Source organism: Suricata suricatta, chromosome 1 (genome assembly GCF_006229205.1).
Source record: "Suricata suricatta isolate VVHF042 chromosome 1, meerkat_22Aug2017_6uvM2_HiC, whole genome shotgun sequence".
Taxonomy (NCBI): Eukaryota; Metazoa; Chordata; class Mammalia; order Carnivora; family Herpestidae; genus Suricata; species Suricata suricatta.
The window spans coordinates 41,201,177-41,219,965 of NC_043700.1; the positions used below are offsets into that span (position 1 = coordinate 41,201,177).

The 18,789-nt window shown below is 42.6% G+C and overlaps 1 protein-coding gene across 3 annotated transcripts in view; it reads left to right on the forward strand.

Moving 5' to 3' along the window:
* XPO7 (exportin 7) overlaps window positions 1-16,863 on the forward strand; it is a 40,646-nt gene extending 23,783 nt beyond the window's left edge. For all 3 annotated transcript variants that reach the window (XM_029937052.1, XM_029937062.1, XM_029937069.1), the window contains exons 16-28: window positions 978-1,058; window positions 1,976-2,039; window positions 2,444-2,552; window positions 3,493-3,599; window positions 6,090-6,178; window positions 6,866-6,973; window positions 9,149-9,231; window positions 9,452-9,666; window positions 9,917-10,055; window positions 11,858-12,018; window positions 13,375-13,473; window positions 14,120-14,247; window positions 15,241-16,863. In XM_029937052.1, the coding sequence (XP_029792912.1) occupies window positions 978-1,058; window positions 1,976-2,039; window positions 2,444-2,552; window positions 3,493-3,599; window positions 6,090-6,178; window positions 6,866-6,973; window positions 9,149-9,231; window positions 9,452-9,666; window positions 9,917-10,055; window positions 11,858-12,018; window positions 13,375-13,473; window positions 14,120-14,247; window positions 15,241-15,334 (1,477 nt within the window). In that variant the 3' untranslated portion in view covers window positions 15,335-16,863. The remainder of the gene's footprint in view (window positions 1-977; window positions 1,059-1,975; window positions 2,040-2,443; window positions 2,553-3,492; window positions 3,600-6,089; window positions 6,179-6,865; window positions 6,974-9,148; window positions 9,232-9,451; window positions 9,667-9,916; window positions 10,056-11,857; window positions 12,019-13,374; window positions 13,474-14,119; window positions 14,248-15,240) is intronic.
* Window positions 16,864-18,789: the final 1,926 nt, after the last annotated feature.

Here is an 18,789-nt window from a genome sequence, read left to right on the forward strand (position 1 = left end):
TCCAGGCTTGTACAGGCAAGGATTTAATTTTGTTCATGTGAAATCTCCTCTATAGCCTCTGGAATCACTGGTGAAACCCTTTCATGGCATTAGCAAAATGGACCTCCCTCCCCAGAGGAGCTCAGCCTCTCAGGCAATCACCCTGCTGCCAGGGATGCCCAGAGTGGGCATTCGTTTTCTGGTGCTGATTTCCACTAGGTATGCCCCGCCCCCTAGGAGAAGAGCCCCACTTTAAAACAGGCTTATTCCTCTCAAGAACCATCACATTCTTGGAGAGTCTTGAATCTGCAAAATCTAGTGCTATTTGAACTGTCTTCAAAGTTGGAGCTCCTAATTGGCCCTTCTTTTGTTTGTTTTCTTTTTTTTTTTTTTAAGTTATGCCCCCTTTGTTGACATTTTCCCCTCTTCAGGAGCTCAGTATTTAAAAGCACACAACTAGGAGCCAAATATCTTACCCAGGGCTGTGTGCAAAGTGACATTTTGCCCCTTCCAGCCATCCCAATCCTAAACACTCATATCCATGAGCTGGTTAATAATTTAAGATGCAAAAAGCAAAGGGGGTCTAAAGGACTCTGCCAGCCAAGAACCCGGAAGCAAGGGCTACTAGAATTCTGCAGCTGACAGTGGATGGCGCAGGTGCAGAATTGCATACGTCTGCATGTTATCACTGCCGCAGAAATCTCTTACCCTTGCTGCAGAAATCAGCCCTGGAGTGCCCCAGAATTCCAAGGGCCTGGGTATGGGCCAGTGTAGCTTTGGAACCAAGTAGTGAAGATTATCTGAAGGATAATTTTTCTAGTCAACCAAATGTAAGTACGGAGATTTTATACCCATTTTTTGTGGTTGTGATGTCTGTGAATTGGTGATGCAGATGTGTGGTGACTCTTGATGGATGATTTTCTTCTTCTCCCAACCCTCAAGGAAACCAGGCAAATCAAAAGTATCTCCTGCTTTTTTTTTTCTTTTTTGTCCTCCAGCATCACCAACCTGAAGTACTGGGGTCGCTGTGAACCAATCACTTCCAAGACACTACAGCTTCTCAATGACCTCTCCATTGGATATCCTTTTCTAAGCTGGTTTCTGTGCACAGCAGGAACTGTGGCTTGCCACAGTCTTAGAAACCATGGCTTCCTGCTATTTCCACTTTAATTTCACTTTATGTGTGCTCAAGTATCCTCCATTCTCCTAGGAGCCAAAGGCAATACCCACACAGAATCCAGGGAGAATTCCGGATTCCAAATAGGAGCCACCCCACAAGCTAACAGTTTCTACAGATTTATCCCTGGTTATCTCTAAGATCCAGAAATACCCAGCAGATCTGTCTGATCAGTATACATTCTGTGACCAAGATTTTTGCATCCCCAGTGATGACAGAGACCATCTTGATTGTCAGCCCATTGGTAGAAGTAGCCTGATTCCAGGTCCTGCAGTAAAATTAGTGGCTTCATTCCCTCTTGGCCTAGACCAAATCTGTGGTAAAGTTTGAATCACCCTTTTGGCAGGCTTCTACAGTCAGGGGTCTACAAGAGACCAAACCCTATAAAAATTAGTGACTTTTAAGATTGTACATAACTAGTGACATTCTAAATGCATAAGAGAGAATCTAATTCACCACACATCATGGATGCCTTAGGCAGGGATTTAGGGCTTAATTCCCTCATAGAAGCCCCAGTGAGAAAAGCTGCCGTAGGATATTCATGATCCTTGGGGGAAAACTGTTAGCTTTTATCTCTTTTCTTACAGATGGAAGTTTGGTTTGGGTATTCTGTCACTAATCAGTTAAATATTGCTTAAAAGAGAACACATTTTTCCCGCATTTGGCAGGTGTTATATTCAAGTGCTTAAGGAAAATAAGATAATCTGGGTATGGAATTCGTAGTCAAGAAAGAAGCTACTTTATCCTAGAAAGTTGCATTCTGCATTAGAGATTCTTCATTTGCACACACTTTCCTTGACCTACTTTCTTTGTCTTCACATACAGTAGTGTAAGGAAACTGGTGAAGCTTAGTGCGGTACAGTTCATGCTGAACAATCACACGGTGAGTGATTTAGCACCTCTGCCCAGTTCTCCTCTCCAGCCAGCCACACACACTTCCTCAGCCATATAAGGGGGATGTTTCAATTGAGGTCCGTAGTGCCCTCCACCCCCAGCCAGGGACTGCTCCCTGACTCCCTACACACTGCCAGATCACACTTACTGTCATCTGAGCTGCTCTTTGGAATCCAAATGATCTGAGTTATGGTGAAGCTGCCTACTATTACTCATACAAAGATAAATTAGTTGTAGATAACAGCAATCATCAAAAAAATGTTTAATCCCACTCATACCCTTAAGGAATGACGATGTGGCTTGAAAAGGCTCAGTAATTCTGAAATTCCTGGCTTGCCTTCTACCTGTGACCCATGTCTTTATCTTTTTAACTTGTCTTCTTTTTTTCAATAGAGCGAGCACTTTTCATTTCTGGGTATTAACAATCAGTCCAACCTGACAGACATGCGGTGTCGGACTACGTTCTACACAGCACTTGGGCGTCTCCTCATGGTGGATTTAGGTACTGCAATAAATCCTAGAGTCTCTCACAGTAGTCTGGCCTTGTTCTAATTCTTACTTGAGATGGAAAACTGGATGTGGGGGAGGCCTTTCCTGTTGTTTCATCAATAACAAAACTATGTGAAATAACAGTCTGATTTCACCAAGGACAGATCATATGGTCCCTGTAACTGGAAGAGAAGAGCAATATGTGCCAGAAGTTTTCATCTGATGTGCAGTGGTTTTAAAACCTATTTCATAGTCCTCCTCTGAAAATTAAGAGAATTGAATCCTAAGTGCATATTGTTGGCCAGATAACTCTCTACCCCACATGAAGGTGCAACCCACCCAAGACCATCAACACAGCTTTTCATGCCCCAGTTCACTAGCCCATGTGAACCCGCAGGGCTTAAGAGCCTTTGTAGCTGCCATGTGATATTAGCTGTTTGGGTCAACTAAGGACAAACGCAGCACTCTCTTCCTCATTCTGAGCTATTTAAGTTTAATCCTATTAAATAACATTACAGAACCTTCCAGGTTTATGGAAGATTAGTGAAAAGAGAGAAGTGTGAAGAGAGCCTCCACAGGCACCTGATCCAGTACAAGTCTCCTCAGGTTCTCATACACCAGACTCGGTCCTTTGTCAGTTGACTGTTAGCTGTCACTTAAGGAGAAGTAAATAAAAATATAGTACTTTGTACACACAGGAATCTCTGGTATTGTAGCTCAGTGTCAAAAACAATGTGGACATCCCTGGACTGGATGATTTCTGGCCATTTTCTAATTTAAAAACTCTATATATATTTTATTCTGAAATTACTACCCATACCTGTGGGGATGAAAAAGGGTCTCCCTTGAATTATCCTCGGGTCTGCTCATCTTTCATACCATCTTATTTTCCTTGCATGCACAGCATTGAATTTTTTATATTGGAGTCACACCATGGGTTGTTTACCTTACAGGAGAGGATGAAGATCAGTATGAACAGTTCATGCTGCCACTCACAGCTGCATTTGAGGCTGTGGCCCAGATGTTTAGCACTAATAGTTTCAACGAGCAAGAGGCAAAGGTGAGTCCTTCACCACTGATTGACCAGCTTCTGCTTTGGGGCAGCCCCTGACAGACTAGATGAGCTAGCACTGCTGAAAATAGTGCTCATCCATACATTTCCCACCGATTTCACTTTGTGTTTAATCTCTTGGGCTCCTGGGATTTTGAAATCGACAAACCAGTAGAGATTTATAAAGTCTTTTATTTTAACATTAAAGCATGTTCTTATGTAACACTTAGGATTTTTGTCTACATTTTCAAATGTAGTAGCATAAAGTTATTTTGTATGTTTTCCTATTGCCTTTTTGATCTCTGTTGTATCTTTAGTTATGTGTCCCCTTTTCATTTTTAATACTGCGTATTCATGCTTTCTCTTTTTTCTAGATCAGTCTTGCCAGAAACATGTCAACCTTATTAGTTTTTGCACACAAAAAAATGTCTGTTGTATCTGTTTTCTATTCTACTCTTTATTTCATATGTTTTCTTGGGATTTTTCCATTTTTCTAACTTCTTTTCATCTCTCCTTCTTTCCTAATATCATTTAAAGCTATAACTGTTCCTCCAGGCATATTATTCTACACGTTGATTTACATAACGTGAAGTTTACCAGCTTTACTGTTTTTAGGTGTACAGTTGAACAGCATTAAGTTTATTAACACTGTCATGAAATAGGCCTCCAGAATTTCCAGTTTTTATATGTAACATTTTCATTTTCATTCAGTTCTTTGGATTTCCTAATTTCCATTAAGATTTCTTCTTTGGCAGGAGTCATTTAGAAGGGTTTGTGAATTTCCACATATATGGAATTTTAAAGTTACCTTTAGGTATTGATTTCTGGCTCTCAGAATTATCATTTCTGATTTTTGTTCTTCTCATCTTCACCATATCTATAGGTCTCTGTACCAAAACCAGAAAACAATTGGCTGTTAATATTTGTAGGACTTTTTTGCAGTGTTCATAATGACACTGAGGCTGAATTATAGTCACCAAATAGGCAGGAGTACGGCCCCAAAATGCCACGCTTTACCTAATATTCCAAAATTCTGTCTTCATCTCTAGAAAGCCTCTTAGTTTTCTGTCTCCCAATCATCAGGGAAGTCAAAGAGCAACACCACTTTGTCCAGCTCTCTCCCCTCTTTCTGCCAATGTTTAGGGATAGGTACCCTTAAGAGCTGAGGTTAGTGTGAAACACGTCAGTAACCTGAGCTAGAGTACCAACCAATACCAAGGATAATTGAGGGATATCAGTGAATAGCAGCCCTTTTCCCCATCACTTTAGTTCTGTACAAAGCAAGTGAAAGTAATGAAAAGAACTGTTTTGGCCACGAACTACAAGCATTTTCCACATCTTTGTCACACCTCATGGAATAACTTTTTTAAAGTGGCTCTATCTTAGACTTAAAGACAGGTTATGGTATCAGTTTAGGAGCAAAACTGTCTGCTTAAAGCAGGCTGATAGAAGTACATTCAGTTTTGTTTAGTTAGAGAGCACAGGAGAGGGACAGTGGGGGAGAGAGAGGGAGAGGGAGAGGGAGAGGGAGAGAGAGAGAGAGAGAGAGAGAGAGAGAGAGAGAGAGAGAGAATCCCAAGCAGGCTCCATTCTGTCAGCACAGAGCCCAACACAAGGCTTAGCCTCATGAACTGAGAGATCATGACCTGAACCAGAATTAAGAATTGGATGCTTAACAGCTTAAGCTACCCAGGTTCCCCAGAAGTAGTCATTTTTGACAAATGAGTGAGGACCCCCAAATGTGCCTGTGTCCTTGAGACCCTTGATGATTATCAGCTTTCAAAAGCAGTCTTACTGCTGTTCAGGGCCCACAGGACAAGTAAAGTCCTACTGAGAAACAGAGCATTAGAATTGGAGTCTCGATGGTATGAGTCTTAACCCTGGCCCTAGGCTGCCTAGCAGCGTGACTGTGGGCACGGTATCTGCCTCTTAGGCCTCGGTCTCTTACTGTGAAAGTGTACTTTACCCTCCCAAGTCTTGACACAGTCTTATTTCCAGGGACTCCAACCAAAGGGTCAGATAAGATGGAGGCTGCTTTGCCTCCTCCCTGCAGGATCTGCGTTTGCTTTCCTGTGGCACAGATGCCTGTGTAACTAGGTGTGGCACCAGACCTTCACGAGATGTAGTCCCTCCGCCTCTTCTTGCATGGACGTTTTGGCCATTTTTTTTTCTTTCTCACTCTTCATGAATCAACCTTTTTTGCTTTTCTCCTTTTTACTTATAACTTATCATATTAGTGTCTTAAAACTTTATCAGCTTCTGTTTTTGCTGTGATGGATCAGGAACCATTGCTTTTTCTTAATAGATAACAGGCTTACAAAACTAATTTTCCAAGAAAAAAGATTCCATTCTAAAATGAAAGAGATCAGTTCAGAATATCTGGGAAGGAGTATTTGTTGAATGGTGGAAGAATTTGATTACACATTTGTGAAATCCCCATCAAGCTGTTATAGGTTTGGTTTTTCTTCTGTTTTAACCTCCTTTTGCCTTCTACTACAGAGAACTCTGGTTGGCCTAGTAAGAGACCTGAGAGGGATAGCTTTCGCCTTTAATGCCAAGACCAGCTTCATGATGCTGTTTGAGTGGATGTATCCTAACACCGACCAGGAGCATGCCATGCAAGCCTTAACTGGAGGGTGGATGGGCAATATAGTCATGGGGGAAAGGGGTGGGCAGGATTAGGGAAGCAATGAAGGCAAGGAGTTGCCCCCAGAGGCCTGCCCTATGTCTTGTAAGCTGCCATTCCATAGTCAGAGAGGTAGGGAAATCAGCGAGGTCATAGCCCACCACTTTCTCTTCTGGGTCCCAGTTATAAAATGCCTATGGAGCTGCTGCACCTGAATTTTGCCACACTTAGAAAAAAGAGGCATTTCAATCTACTAAAAAAAGACAGCTTTCCTAGGAATTAGAAAGTGTAGCCTTCTTGGATTCATAATCTTGAGCAAATCATTTCAAATCTGAGTACCTCTATTTCTCCAATAGTTAGATAACAGAAATAGCTGCTTCCCTGTCACAAAGGGGTAAGAGATAACAATATGAAATACATTATGCTCTTCAGAAGAAAGTCATTATATAAATCACATCACATTATTAGATGCCTACAAAATTTTTAAGAACACATAGTCTGGTTAGAAAGACTACAAGATTTAGCAAGCAGGAGGCAGGAAATTAGAGAACTTTAACTTGACAGTTTGTGCTTGGCCAATGCGGAGAGATTATTTTAAATTCTGTACCTTTCTGGATTCAAAATTTTTTCCTTAGCTTTTCATTTACAGATATCCATCCTACATGCCAATTCTCCAGCGGGCAATTGAGCTATGGTACCACGATCCAGCCTGTACTACACCTGTGCTCAAGCTCATGGCTGAATTAGTTCACAATAGGTAAGCAAGAGGAAATTTTCAAAGGGCACAGCTGCCCTTTTACCTGAGAGAGTTCTTTGAGAAATTACTTTATCTAGTGTTTTTGGGCAGATTGTGGAAGTAGTAAGACTCACTGCTTGCAACTCACTTTTGCCAAACAAAATCTATAAAAGTTCATGTGTGTATGGTTTTATATGTTTGGAAAGAAGGGTGCCCCAACCACACAAAGCCACAGCTGCTTGCAGGAAGTAAGTCACCTTAAAAAGAGTCACAAGATACCCATACGAGAAGTGAATTTGGCAACCAACGTTCTGATTTCGCTGCCCATGTATAAAAGTTAACACTTAGGAATGCTTCCATGCCCACAACATTTCGAAGTTATCATTTCAGAAAGACTCATTAAGAGTGGTGCTGAGCGCATAAGAATGCCCTGCTTTAAGAGAAGTAATCTGTTTTGCAGATTGCAGCTGGATTGGTAATATTTACTTAAGAAGAAAGTAAGAGATTTCCAAAATGCCAAATTTTAGATTCGCCCAAGAATTTAGGGATGGAGGAAAAAAATAATCCAACACCTTGACTTCACTAGAATTTCAGGTCTGTGTATCTGCCTCTCATGGCACTCCTAAGATAATTAACTTTTAAAACTATCTTACTTATGGCTGTAGCCTCTGTCAAGCTTATAATCAAGAGTTCCTCATTTAGAAAAATAGATATTGAAGAGCAACTGTTCTTTGCCAGCCACTTTCCTAGCTGTTGTGTCAGACAAAACCTTTCCCCTCTTAGATTTTACGTTTGGGGGAGAAGACAGACAGTAAAACAAGCATGGGAAATCATTTCAAATAGTGGTAAGTACTAAGGAGAAAAAAAAGTTAATGGGAATTGAAGGAGAGGAAGGTCAGAGAAGGTGATATTTAAGCTGGGATCTGAGTGACAAAGATCCTGATAGCCCTACAAAATAAGGGGAAAGAGCATTCTAAACAATGAGAACAACTATAAAAACCCTAAGGTGGGATGATCTCACGGGGACTTGAGACGGAAAAACACCACCGGCAGAGGCATGGTGAACAAGGGAGGCCACAGTGGACAACGAGTCATAGAGGCCCGCAGAGCCCCAGTCGTATAGCACCTTAGGACAGCAGTGGTGAGGAAGGAGCACGTTCTCCTTAAAGTGGGAAACTGCTGAAGTCTGTTAGGCATGGGATTGAACCGATCTCCATTTACCTTATTTAAATTAGGTATCACCCTACCCTGAAGTAGGGATTGTGGGGGGACAAAAGTGGACACAGAAGGACCACATAAGAAGTGGATAGATTCAGGGCATACTGTAGAGCTAGATCTTGATGGATCCAGTGTGGGGAGGAAAGGAAAGAAGAATCAAGGAGGATCCTGGGTGTGAGGCCTTAACCAACTAGAGTCATTAAAAAGACAAACTAGAAGCTGATTAAAAGGTGGAGCAAACCAAAGAAGAGATGCTCTGGTCAAGAGAACATCAGGAAATGATCTGAGTCAAGAACTCAGAACTCAAGTTTTTGGTTGTGTTTTTTTTTCAACTTTATTTATTTATCTGAGAGAGCATGAGTTGAGGAGGGGCAGAGAGAGAGTGAGCAAGAATCCCAAGCAGGCTCTGAGATGCCAGCACAGAGCCCAACACAGTTTGAACCCATGAAACCATGAGATCATGACCTCAGCCAAAACCGCCTGAGCCACCCAGGCACCCCAGAACTCAAGTTGTTTAAAATGCTTGCCTCACCTACTTTCTCATATAGTGCTCAGAGTTGCCTTTGCCTCATTTCTTTTATAAAGTGGTAACAATGCTTGTACCCTCCCTTAGTTGCCACCAAATCTTTAAAGGTAAATGTAGATTCATGTCTGACTGGCTATAAGTTAGTACTATCAAGAAATGACTGTAGTAGAAACTATCCTTTAATCAAAATGGGGAATTTTAAGAGTGATTTCATCTGCTGCCTCACTTTTGTTTCTTTTAAATGCTGTTACTTTGAGAAGCAGAACTTGAGTTTAGCTGTTGGTCTTCAAAATTTAAGCTCTGTCACAGGTTAAATATCTTTAACTTGGCTATTCTATGTTCGGATAGGTAATCTGCACATCTTAGTGCAAAAAGAATCACCCAAGCCTGAAGTATCCCAGTCTTCCAACAACTTACCTCTGACTTTTTCTGCTTCTGTGTTCTCTGCTTAGATCCCAGCGACTTCAATTTGATGTCTCTTCCCCCAATGGCATTTTACTCTTCAGAGAAACGAGCAAGATGATAACAATGTATGGTAAGGGCTTTAGAGGAGCATAACCCTGGGAATGAATTCCAGCTCAGTCACCACACTGTATGCAGTGTAGGTCTCAGGCTAGCCCTGGCAACAGCCAGGACAGTATTACAGTGCCAGCCGGCACTTAGGGCCTTTGAGTAAGAGGGTTGAATTGGTTACAGAAACTATCAGTTAGAATGTGGTTGAATAAATATACATTACCACATGTCTGTCTACTTAGGCAATCGCATCCTGACACTAGGAGAGGTCCCAAAGGATCAGGTCTATGCACTGAAGCTCAAGGGCATCTCCATCTGCTTCTCCATGCTGAAGGCTGCCCTCAGTGGGAGTTATGTCAATTTTGGAGTCTTCCGTCTCTATGGAGACGATGCCCTGGACAATGCTCTACAGACCTTCATCAAGCTGCTCCTCTCTATTCCCCATAGTGACCTCCTGGTAAGCCTTAAACCTCATTGACAAGATCCGAGCCCCTCATCTTGTTCAGGTGTTTTTGTTAGGGGTTTTTGGTTTTTTGTTTGTTATTTTCCCAACACTGTGATTGAATATGACTCTGGAGAGCTTACTAGCTCCAGCTAGCTCTTTTATCTTCCCATCTGAAGAGAACTGAGCTGTTTTATTCAAGATCTTGCTCTCTGCATATGGAGGTGCACAGTGCTGAGCTGATTTTTGCCCTCTTCTCCCACAGGATTACCCCAAGCTCAGCCAGTCTTACTATTCACTACTGGAAGTCCTGACTCAGGACCACATGAACTTTATTGCAAGCCTGGAACCTCATGTCATCATGTATATTCTCTCTTCCATTTCTGAAGGACTTACTGCACTTGGTGAGTGCCTGGGTTGGTTGGTTTTTACCACTTAATAGAAAGAGAGAATTTTGCCTGAGGATCCAAAAGCTTTACTGCTTTGGGGAATTGACCCTAACCACCGAGTGTATGATTCATGGGTACATTCTCATCCAGCAAATATTTACTGGCCCTGTCCTAAGCACCAAGTACTGTGCTACACACGAAACATACAGTAATTAATAACGCATAGCCTCTGTCCTTTAGGGGCTTTTTATCTGGTGGGTAAAACAGACACATAGGCAACCACCTATTTACTACACTTAACTAACTTACTACAGTCGGGTGAAGATGGAGTGCCATGAGGGCCACCATGAAGAATACCTGAACTGGTTTTTGAGGATGTGGGGGGTCAAACAAGGCCTGCCTGAAAGCATTCATATCAAAGCATAAACCAAAAAGCTGAATGGGCAGTATCAAGTTAGTGGGGAGGGTTCCCAACAACAGGTAACAGCAAGTATAAGCATCTACAGGCTAGAAAGAATCAGGAAATCAAGATGGCAGCACTGGTGCAGTAGAGAAGAGGGAGGGGGGAGTGGAACTGGAGACAGAGATGGGCGGGGCAGGGTGGGAGGGCAGGAAGGTGCCCATTGTATCTGGGTGTTTGGATTCTAACCTGCGGCAGTGGAGGCTGTGGAAGGTGCTCACACAGCCAGCTGCAGAAGCTTTTCCCCTTAACTCGATCTGGTTCCTGTCAACCCTTTTGTTCCTGGGCTACCTTCAAGCAGTCTTAGTAGATGTGTATAGGTATGTATGTGTTCAGAGAAGAAAGTACATTTTTAATGGTAGGCTGACCAAAATGTAAATGGGAGGATTAAGTCAACTGCAAAATAATCACAAATATTGCAAATGCACATAGGATGACTTGGATTGCCTACATGGTGAGTCATCCATACCTCTGTCTCGCTCCTTTGATTTGTATTTCCCTCCAGCAGAGTGCCGAGGCATATCTAGGACAGTCTAGCCAAGGGATCTGACCCTGCTTTAGAAGGCTGTTAGAATTTATAGCTCCTTAAAAATAGAGGGCCCTCTGTAAACAGAAACAGAATGGTTGACTTTCGCAAGGGTTCATGCCTCAGTGCCCTGGCCTGTGCCTCACATGGTCAGAGCATTGTCTACAGGCTCTGCTGCCGTGTCCCCTTTGTAAAGCGCACACACGAGTCTGCAGCCCCCACAGGATGCCTTGGAGACCAGGAATACGGGGCCTCTGACAGACCGGGAGTGTTGCTAGGCAGTGCGAAGCTGTGCCACCGCCCGTAACTCAGAGCAGAGGCTCACAGCTCACACTTGGGTTCTCCTCACAGCCTGTCCAGTTATTAGCAGTGTGGAGTGTGATCTCCAGACTTTGGCTTATTCATTTGTAAAATGATCACCAACCTCCCAGAGGTCTCAAGAGGATAAATAAGATATAATACCTATGAGGTCCTTATGAGCACAATATCCGGCACAATGGAAGTACTTGCTATACTAAATTATTCATTATTTCTTAATGAAGCAGAAGACCTACATCCATACACTAAGTCAAGAATGTCGATATTCGTCGTTTATATTGTCTATCACCACACACACTCTCAGACTTAGGATTGGGCCTTGCTATCCGATGAGGTGAGAGGCTAACAGGAAGCACCCAGCACAAGGCATTGACTGAACCGGGTGCAGTTCCAGTCTGCCAGGGCACCTCTGCCTCTACAGGATCTCGGCTAAGGGCAATCCATATTTGCCCAGGTCACCATCAGCAGCTGCGTTTCCCTGCTCTAATCCGCCCCTGCCCCTCTTTCTTCCAGACACCATGGTATGCACAGGCTGCTGCTCCTGCCTGGACCACATTGTGACATACCTCTTTAAGCAGCTGTCACGGAGCACCAAGAAGAGGACGACACCCCTGAACCAGGAGAGTGACCGCTTTCTGCATATCATGCAGCAGCATCCAGAGATGATCCAGCAGGTAAGGAACATGAGCATGAGGAGACAGTGTGGGGTGTCCTGCAGTGGAAGACCTTCTCTGGGAGAGAGGAAGGGCCAAGCGAGATGAAGAGTCTCCCATCTCACCAGGATAATGCTGCCCAAGTGAAGTGTACGCCTTAAAATTGCAGTGGATTTTGAATTTGCTCAAAACATCAGACAGAAACAACCTGAAAAAATCAGGTTCTGAGTTGTTCTGAGTGTCACACCAACCTCTATGCCTTGGACCTGTCCTACAGCAATAACTGTGCTCACCCATTGTCGAAAGTGGGGCACAAGATAGCAGTGCCCAGCTGTAAAGCTTTTACTCCCATTTGCAAAGTGGGAACAGGAGTGCAGGACAGAGGGCAATACCTGACCACACAGAGATCAAACCATATGTTTGCCCTCGTTTTATTTGTATGCAGCATCTTTCCAAAATAAGATTTGCAGAAATACACTAGATAAAAATAAAGAAATGGGATCAGTGGAATTACTTAGCTTTTAGTTACTAGTTAATTTTAACCAGTCTCACCTTTGTCTGCATCATTAATCTTTAAAGAATCAGTGAAATAATTCACATTCACATCACATTCCCAAAATGTTATAAAAGCGGTTTCTGTAGCACCTGGGCTCAGTTGGTTAAGCCTCTGACTTCAACTTAGGTCATGATCTCACTGTTTGTGAGTTTGGGCCCACAATGGGCCCCCTGCTGTCAGTGCAGAGCCTGCTCGGGATCCTCTGTCCACACCCCCCTCAAAAATAAACATTAAAAAAAAAAACTTTTAAAAAAGCTATCTCCTCTCAGACAAGTACGTGGGTGCTATATGCAAAGTGCTTTTGCCTACTGTGATCATTGTGTGACCCATCCTATTCCCCACAAAAAGGGTGAACTGGAAAGGTCCATTTTTAAAGGAATTATCAAACAAATTTAAAAAGCAGGAAAGGAAATACCTTAGAAATCTTACCTCATAGGGGCACCTGGGTGGCTCAGTTGGTTAAGCGTCCGACTTCGGCTCAGGTCATGATCGCACGGTTTATGGGTTCGAGCCCCACGTCAGGCTCTGTTCTGACAGCTAGCTCAGAGCCTGGAGCCTGCTTCGGGTTCTGTGTCTTCCTCTCTCTGTGACCCTCCCCTGCTTGTATTGTCTCTGTCTCTCAAAAATAAATAAATAAACATTTTTAAAAATTAGAAAATTTACCTCATAATAGGAGATTAAAATAAAGTTTCATAAACTATTTGCCTGGTTTACTCTAGACAGAAGAGTCCTTGAACCCAATAAACTCTTCTTTTTGGAATCTATAATTCTGTCTTGGGTGGCTACACACTAGGTCACTGCCTCAGATTCTCCATTTCCAGATGCTGTCAACGGTGCTGAACATCATCATCTTTGAAGACTGTAGGAACCAGTGGTCTATGTCTCGGCCCCTACTTGGCTTGATACTACTTAATGGAAAGGTAAAAGAGCCAGCTCCCTGGTGCCCAGAGCCAGAAGCATGGACAGACACACACTTGGCTATCATTTGCCAGGGCACTGTGAGAAACATGATAGGAACACTCCATGATGGCAAAGCAGAGGGAAAATAGCCATTTTCTAAGCATTTTATGTTCCTGGTTTGACAAGCACATAATTACTTTACTATTAGAAGTCACCATGTGTAGCAATTCAGACAAAGGTAAAGGCTAAGGAAATGTTACCAGGAGGGAATATATCTGTTGAGCAGACCACCTGTGAAGAAAATTCGAGCTCAGCTCTACCACAAATATAAGGAAGTCTAGAGATTCCTATAAAGAATCCTGGATCAGGGTCACTTGGCTGGCTCAATTGATCTTGATCTCAGGGTTGTGGGTTCCAGCCCCACATTGGGTATAGGGATTACTTAAAAGACAGAATCAAGAACCTGGATCTTGTTTACAAATTTAAAACTCCTGATTTTTAAGTAAGATAAAGATAAACTATCTGGCAAGTACTTGCTTAAATCAAAAAAGGTACCCAATTTTAATAGATAATTCTGTTCTTGCTGGAGAACCTTCCTTCCACCCTGCAGAAGAGGGAAGGTTAAGCCACATCTCTCCTGACCCTGTCTCACTCCTTGCCCCACAGTATTTTTCTGACCTAAGGAACAGTATCGTGAATAGCCAGCCACCAGAGAAGCAGCAGGCTATGCATCTGTGTTTTGAAAACCTGATGGAAGGCATCGAGCGAAATCTTCTTACAAAAAACAGAGACAGGTGAGTGTAGAGAGCCCTGCCGAAAAGTCATAGGCAATTTCTCCAATCCTCGAAATGGGAGACTCCTGAGGAGTCTTTCAGAGGCCATCGAAAGCAGTGCTGTCCAATAGAAAAGCAAGCCATACAAGTAAATTTCCTAGTAGCCACATTAAAAGGGGATAAAAGGAAATAAACAATATTCATTTTACCACATTGTATTTAACTTAACATATGCAGAATATTATCATGTCAGTGTGTAATCCATATTTAAAAATTGAGAACTGTAACATCCTTTTTATTTTACTAAGTGTTCAAAATTCTGTGTATTGTACACTTAACAGGGAATCTCAATTCAGATGCTAAGTATTCATTTGAAATGCTTGATTTGTATTTAGACTTCACAAAATTTAGAGCTGACAAAGTAGATTCCCATATTCAAGTATACCAAACATACTTAGAAATTGTCCAGTAACTGAATATCAGGTTTTCCTGAATTCTTGTTTAAATTTTATTTCATTTTAAAAATGGCATTTTAATTTAAGGCTAATTCAGGTACAATTGGGGAACTGAATTGTAAATTTCATCCAATTGGATTTAGTTCTTCTGTTGCACGGGGTACATTTCAGGTGCTCAGCTGCCCCATGTGAGGCTAGCAGCTACCATATTGGACTGCACAGCTCCGGCCCACAGGTCTCCAACATGAAGAAATGAAAGCTTCATTTTTTTCATGCCCTGTGTGAGGGTTACTTCCCACCTCTGCCAGATTCCTTTTATGCTGCCATGAGCCCAAGGTGGCCCTCAAAGCCCCAGATTTGACCAGATCTCCAAGTCTACCACAAGGAGTGCAAAACTAGAGCAGCTTTCTTTTAAGGTCTTAAGACTGAGGTTAACTGACCTTAGAAACAGAGTCATTCATTCTGCCTCTTGGTAGCTACTTCTCTGCCAGAAATGTTTTAGGTAAAGACCTTTCCCTTCCACCCTCCTCCCTCAACCTACAATCCATCCTCTCTGCAGGTTCACCCAGAACCTGTCAGCATTTCGTCGAGAAGTCAACGACTCGATGAAGAATTCCACTTATGGCGTGAATAGCAATGATATGATGAGCTGACACCTCCTTGGACTCTACCTGTACAGAGCAGCGTCCCTTTGGTCTGGCCCAGAGGGGCAAACAATTAGATGGGAGAGGGCCTGGCTGATCCTGGCCCCCTCCTCCAGGGGTGTGGGGAAAATGGCAAAGGTCAACTGGCTACTTCCCCAGGGAATAGGGGTGTGAGTGCACTCACTAGGGGGCAGGGCGCTGCTGGTTCCTGGGGGATTGGGTGGGAAGGGTGGTGGGAGGACATAGAGACACAAATGTGTGAGACTCCAGCCCTTCCTCCTGGGGCCACCCCAGGGGGTAGGGGGGAACCCCCAGTGTCCTGCCACAACCTGCCTTGTATAAACATGTACATTTTTTCATAACATTTTGAACAAGGTTTATATTGACTCAAGTTTAAAAACAAAAAGTGTGACTGAAAAATTTTTACAGAGTCTAGTGCACCAATGCTGATGTGAGGGGTTGTGTATGCGAGTGAGGAAAAAATGTGTATTCTGGTGGCCTGAAGCTTTACTGGACGAGGATGTGTGAACGTGCAGAGATATATTTAGTGACACAGTGTAGAGAGGCAAAAAAAAAAAAAAAAGAAGAAAAAGAAAAAAAGGTAAAAGTTCCAAATGTATATTTTTTCTTATTGCCCTTTCCCTGCCCCCAAAATTATCACTTCCTGTTACTGTATTACCCTTGTTATTAGGAACTCTAAGCCATGTGGAGCACCATCCTTCCCCTTCAACCATAGATGCTGCCCTAGGTCCGTTGGCCTCTTGCAGTGACGGATAACTCCAGCTAAAAGTGTTTGGTGTTCTTAGCTTCATCCTTTTCCCACTTTGCTTATCCTCATCCTCAGACAGATGCCTCTTGCTTTTGTAAGTCGGATGTAACTCTATGATTTAGGGTTCTCGGTCTCTGTAAAGATAGAGACCAGAGAGATGGAATTGAGCCAGTTGCTCTCCTGTTGAGCAGTTTGGATGAGTCCACCAGAGGCCCAATTGTGTGGCCGATAACTTTGAGTCTTCCCCAGCCCTTGAGGCAGTGTGTGTGGATGTGTGCGCGTGGATATTTATATATGTACCCTGCACTCGTGAATGTATGAACTGGAGGAAGTTACTACAGTGGAGGGGTTCTTAATAACAAGGTCTGCCTAGCATGAAGTATTTAACAATCTCCCACCCCTTTAAAAATATACATTTTTATAAAATAAAAACCATAATAAATGTTTTGAATATTAAAAAAAAATTAACCTACAGAAGAAAATTAATGGAGAAAGCTATTTGCCTTGTACTTTTTCCACAATTGCTGCTGCTAGTTGTACGCATCTCTAGTTCAGCTCTTGCCCATGGGACACTCATCAATTAGGTTTTATCTTTATTTCTCTCCTCTACCCCCAGAAACAAGCCTGTTAATTTCTTTTTCCTTCTCCTCTGGCGACTGTGTGGTGAATCCTTTCTTGCGTGATCAGGTTGCGGATAGACTTGTAAGGGTGTTTGCTGCATACAGTGTAAGCATTGTGACCGCCAATAAACTTCAATGGTTTCTACTGACCTCGCTTCAGCGATCAAGTCTAGTGTGTCTATAGGGACATATCTCACTCAAGATGTTTGAAACACGCATTCTTAAAAACCAGTGGATGACAAGTTCCTCTCACCCTTGTAAAATTTGCTTGTTTCTCATTCAACTAAGTCTGCCTCCATTTCTTTTAAAAGTATGATTGTTTTAGTTGAGATATATCTATGCAGATAGAAATATATAGATACAAATAGAGTGCTGGTGTCTACAGCTATAAAAGTGAAACCACTCTACCTCTACTAGCAGTCCGCAGAGAAGTAATGACTGCAGAAAGCCCAGTTTTGTTAATGTCCTGATCCCTGCTCCTCTTCTGTGAGCTGGGCTTCATTCATTAGACCCTGACAAGTTCAAGGCTAAGTTTTTTTCACTATACTGCTTTGCCGGCATGTAGGCCAGAATAATCAGATGAAGCACCCTATAGCTAATGAGGGCTATTTCTCACCCCCATTCTATGTAGTACCTAGGTATAAGAGAACTTAGTTGCCAGAAACACTGTATCTGTACCTAATGTGGATTTATAGCCAATGAATCACAGGCTCTAGAATGCCTCTCTTGTCCACCTTATCTAGATGTACATACTGCTCCCTCTGTTTGTTGTTTCAGTGTTCTGGGTAGTGTCTTGGTCCTAAGTTATTCTGAAGGCAAAAATGTATTCTAATTGCTGGAAGGCAAATAGAATTGATTCACCTTAGCCAAGTCTTTCTGCAAGTCTAAGAGAAATCGAAAATGGTCAGGCTTCGTTAATACGCAAAACGCCAGTTACAGCCCCAGTGATCTGGAATTCTAATTCTGTAGTAAATGAGACAAAAGGTTTTCTCACCAGTACTTAAAGAACCTCCTCTCCCCCAACTATCCTGAGATACTGATTGACCAGCAAAATGGTAGAGCCTTCCTTTCCCTTCCACAAAAATTTTAGAGGTAAGAGACTCCCCAAACATGGTGATCTCCTCGGTGCAGCCCTAACGCTGTGCAGTCATGACAAACCGCCATAATTAAAATCTTCCACAACCACATTAAACTTTTTAAACAGTGAAGCTGTTACTTTCTTGACAGTTACAAGAGGGGCACCCCCAAAAAAGCCAAATAAGATTTTTTTTTCTGGTCAAATTTTCAGCAGTTGAACATGATCCAACCTAATAAATGTGAAAGCCAGTTATTAAACTTTGGTTTTCCCCCAAGAAGTCCTGTGCAGGCTTTATTCAGTGAAAAGAGTTATTAGTTTCTAGGCTATCCTCGAGCACTATGGTTGTCAAGTTAGGTGTCTTTAGACACTGTTTCCTTACACGAACTGTACCTTACGTTGACAAAACACCTAAAATCTAAATTTTTTTAATGCTTTTTATTTATTTTTGAGAGACAGACAGTGTGAGCAGGGGAGGGTCAGAGAGAGAGGGAGATACAGAATCTGAAACAGGCTCCAGGCTCTGAGCTAGCAGTCAGCACAGAGCCCGACGCGGGGCTCGAACTCACGAACCGTGATATCTGACCAGAGCCGAAGTCAGACGCTTAACCGACTGAGCCACCCAGGTGCCCCCAAAACACCTAAAATCTATACAGCAGATGACTAAGTTGTATTATGTATGTACGTGTTTTTTTGTTGGCTCTGCCCAAACAAGGGTTATCTATTCCCACTAAAGTATAAATCAGATAGACAAAGATTTGGCCCAGGGTCAAATTCTAAGTTTTGACATTTTCAAAAGTAATGACTTTAACCCAAGGTCATGAGGAAACAGGAATTGAGAGTAAAGAACCAAAGCACCTCTCTATCCATTTGCCACCAGCCAACCCTTCTCCACCCAAGATTTTTGGCTAGATCCACAAACATACCTAGGCTGCCTTCTAATGCTGCCAAGGTGCCAAGTGCCATGGCAAAAAAGGAAAGAGAATACAGGGAATCTGCA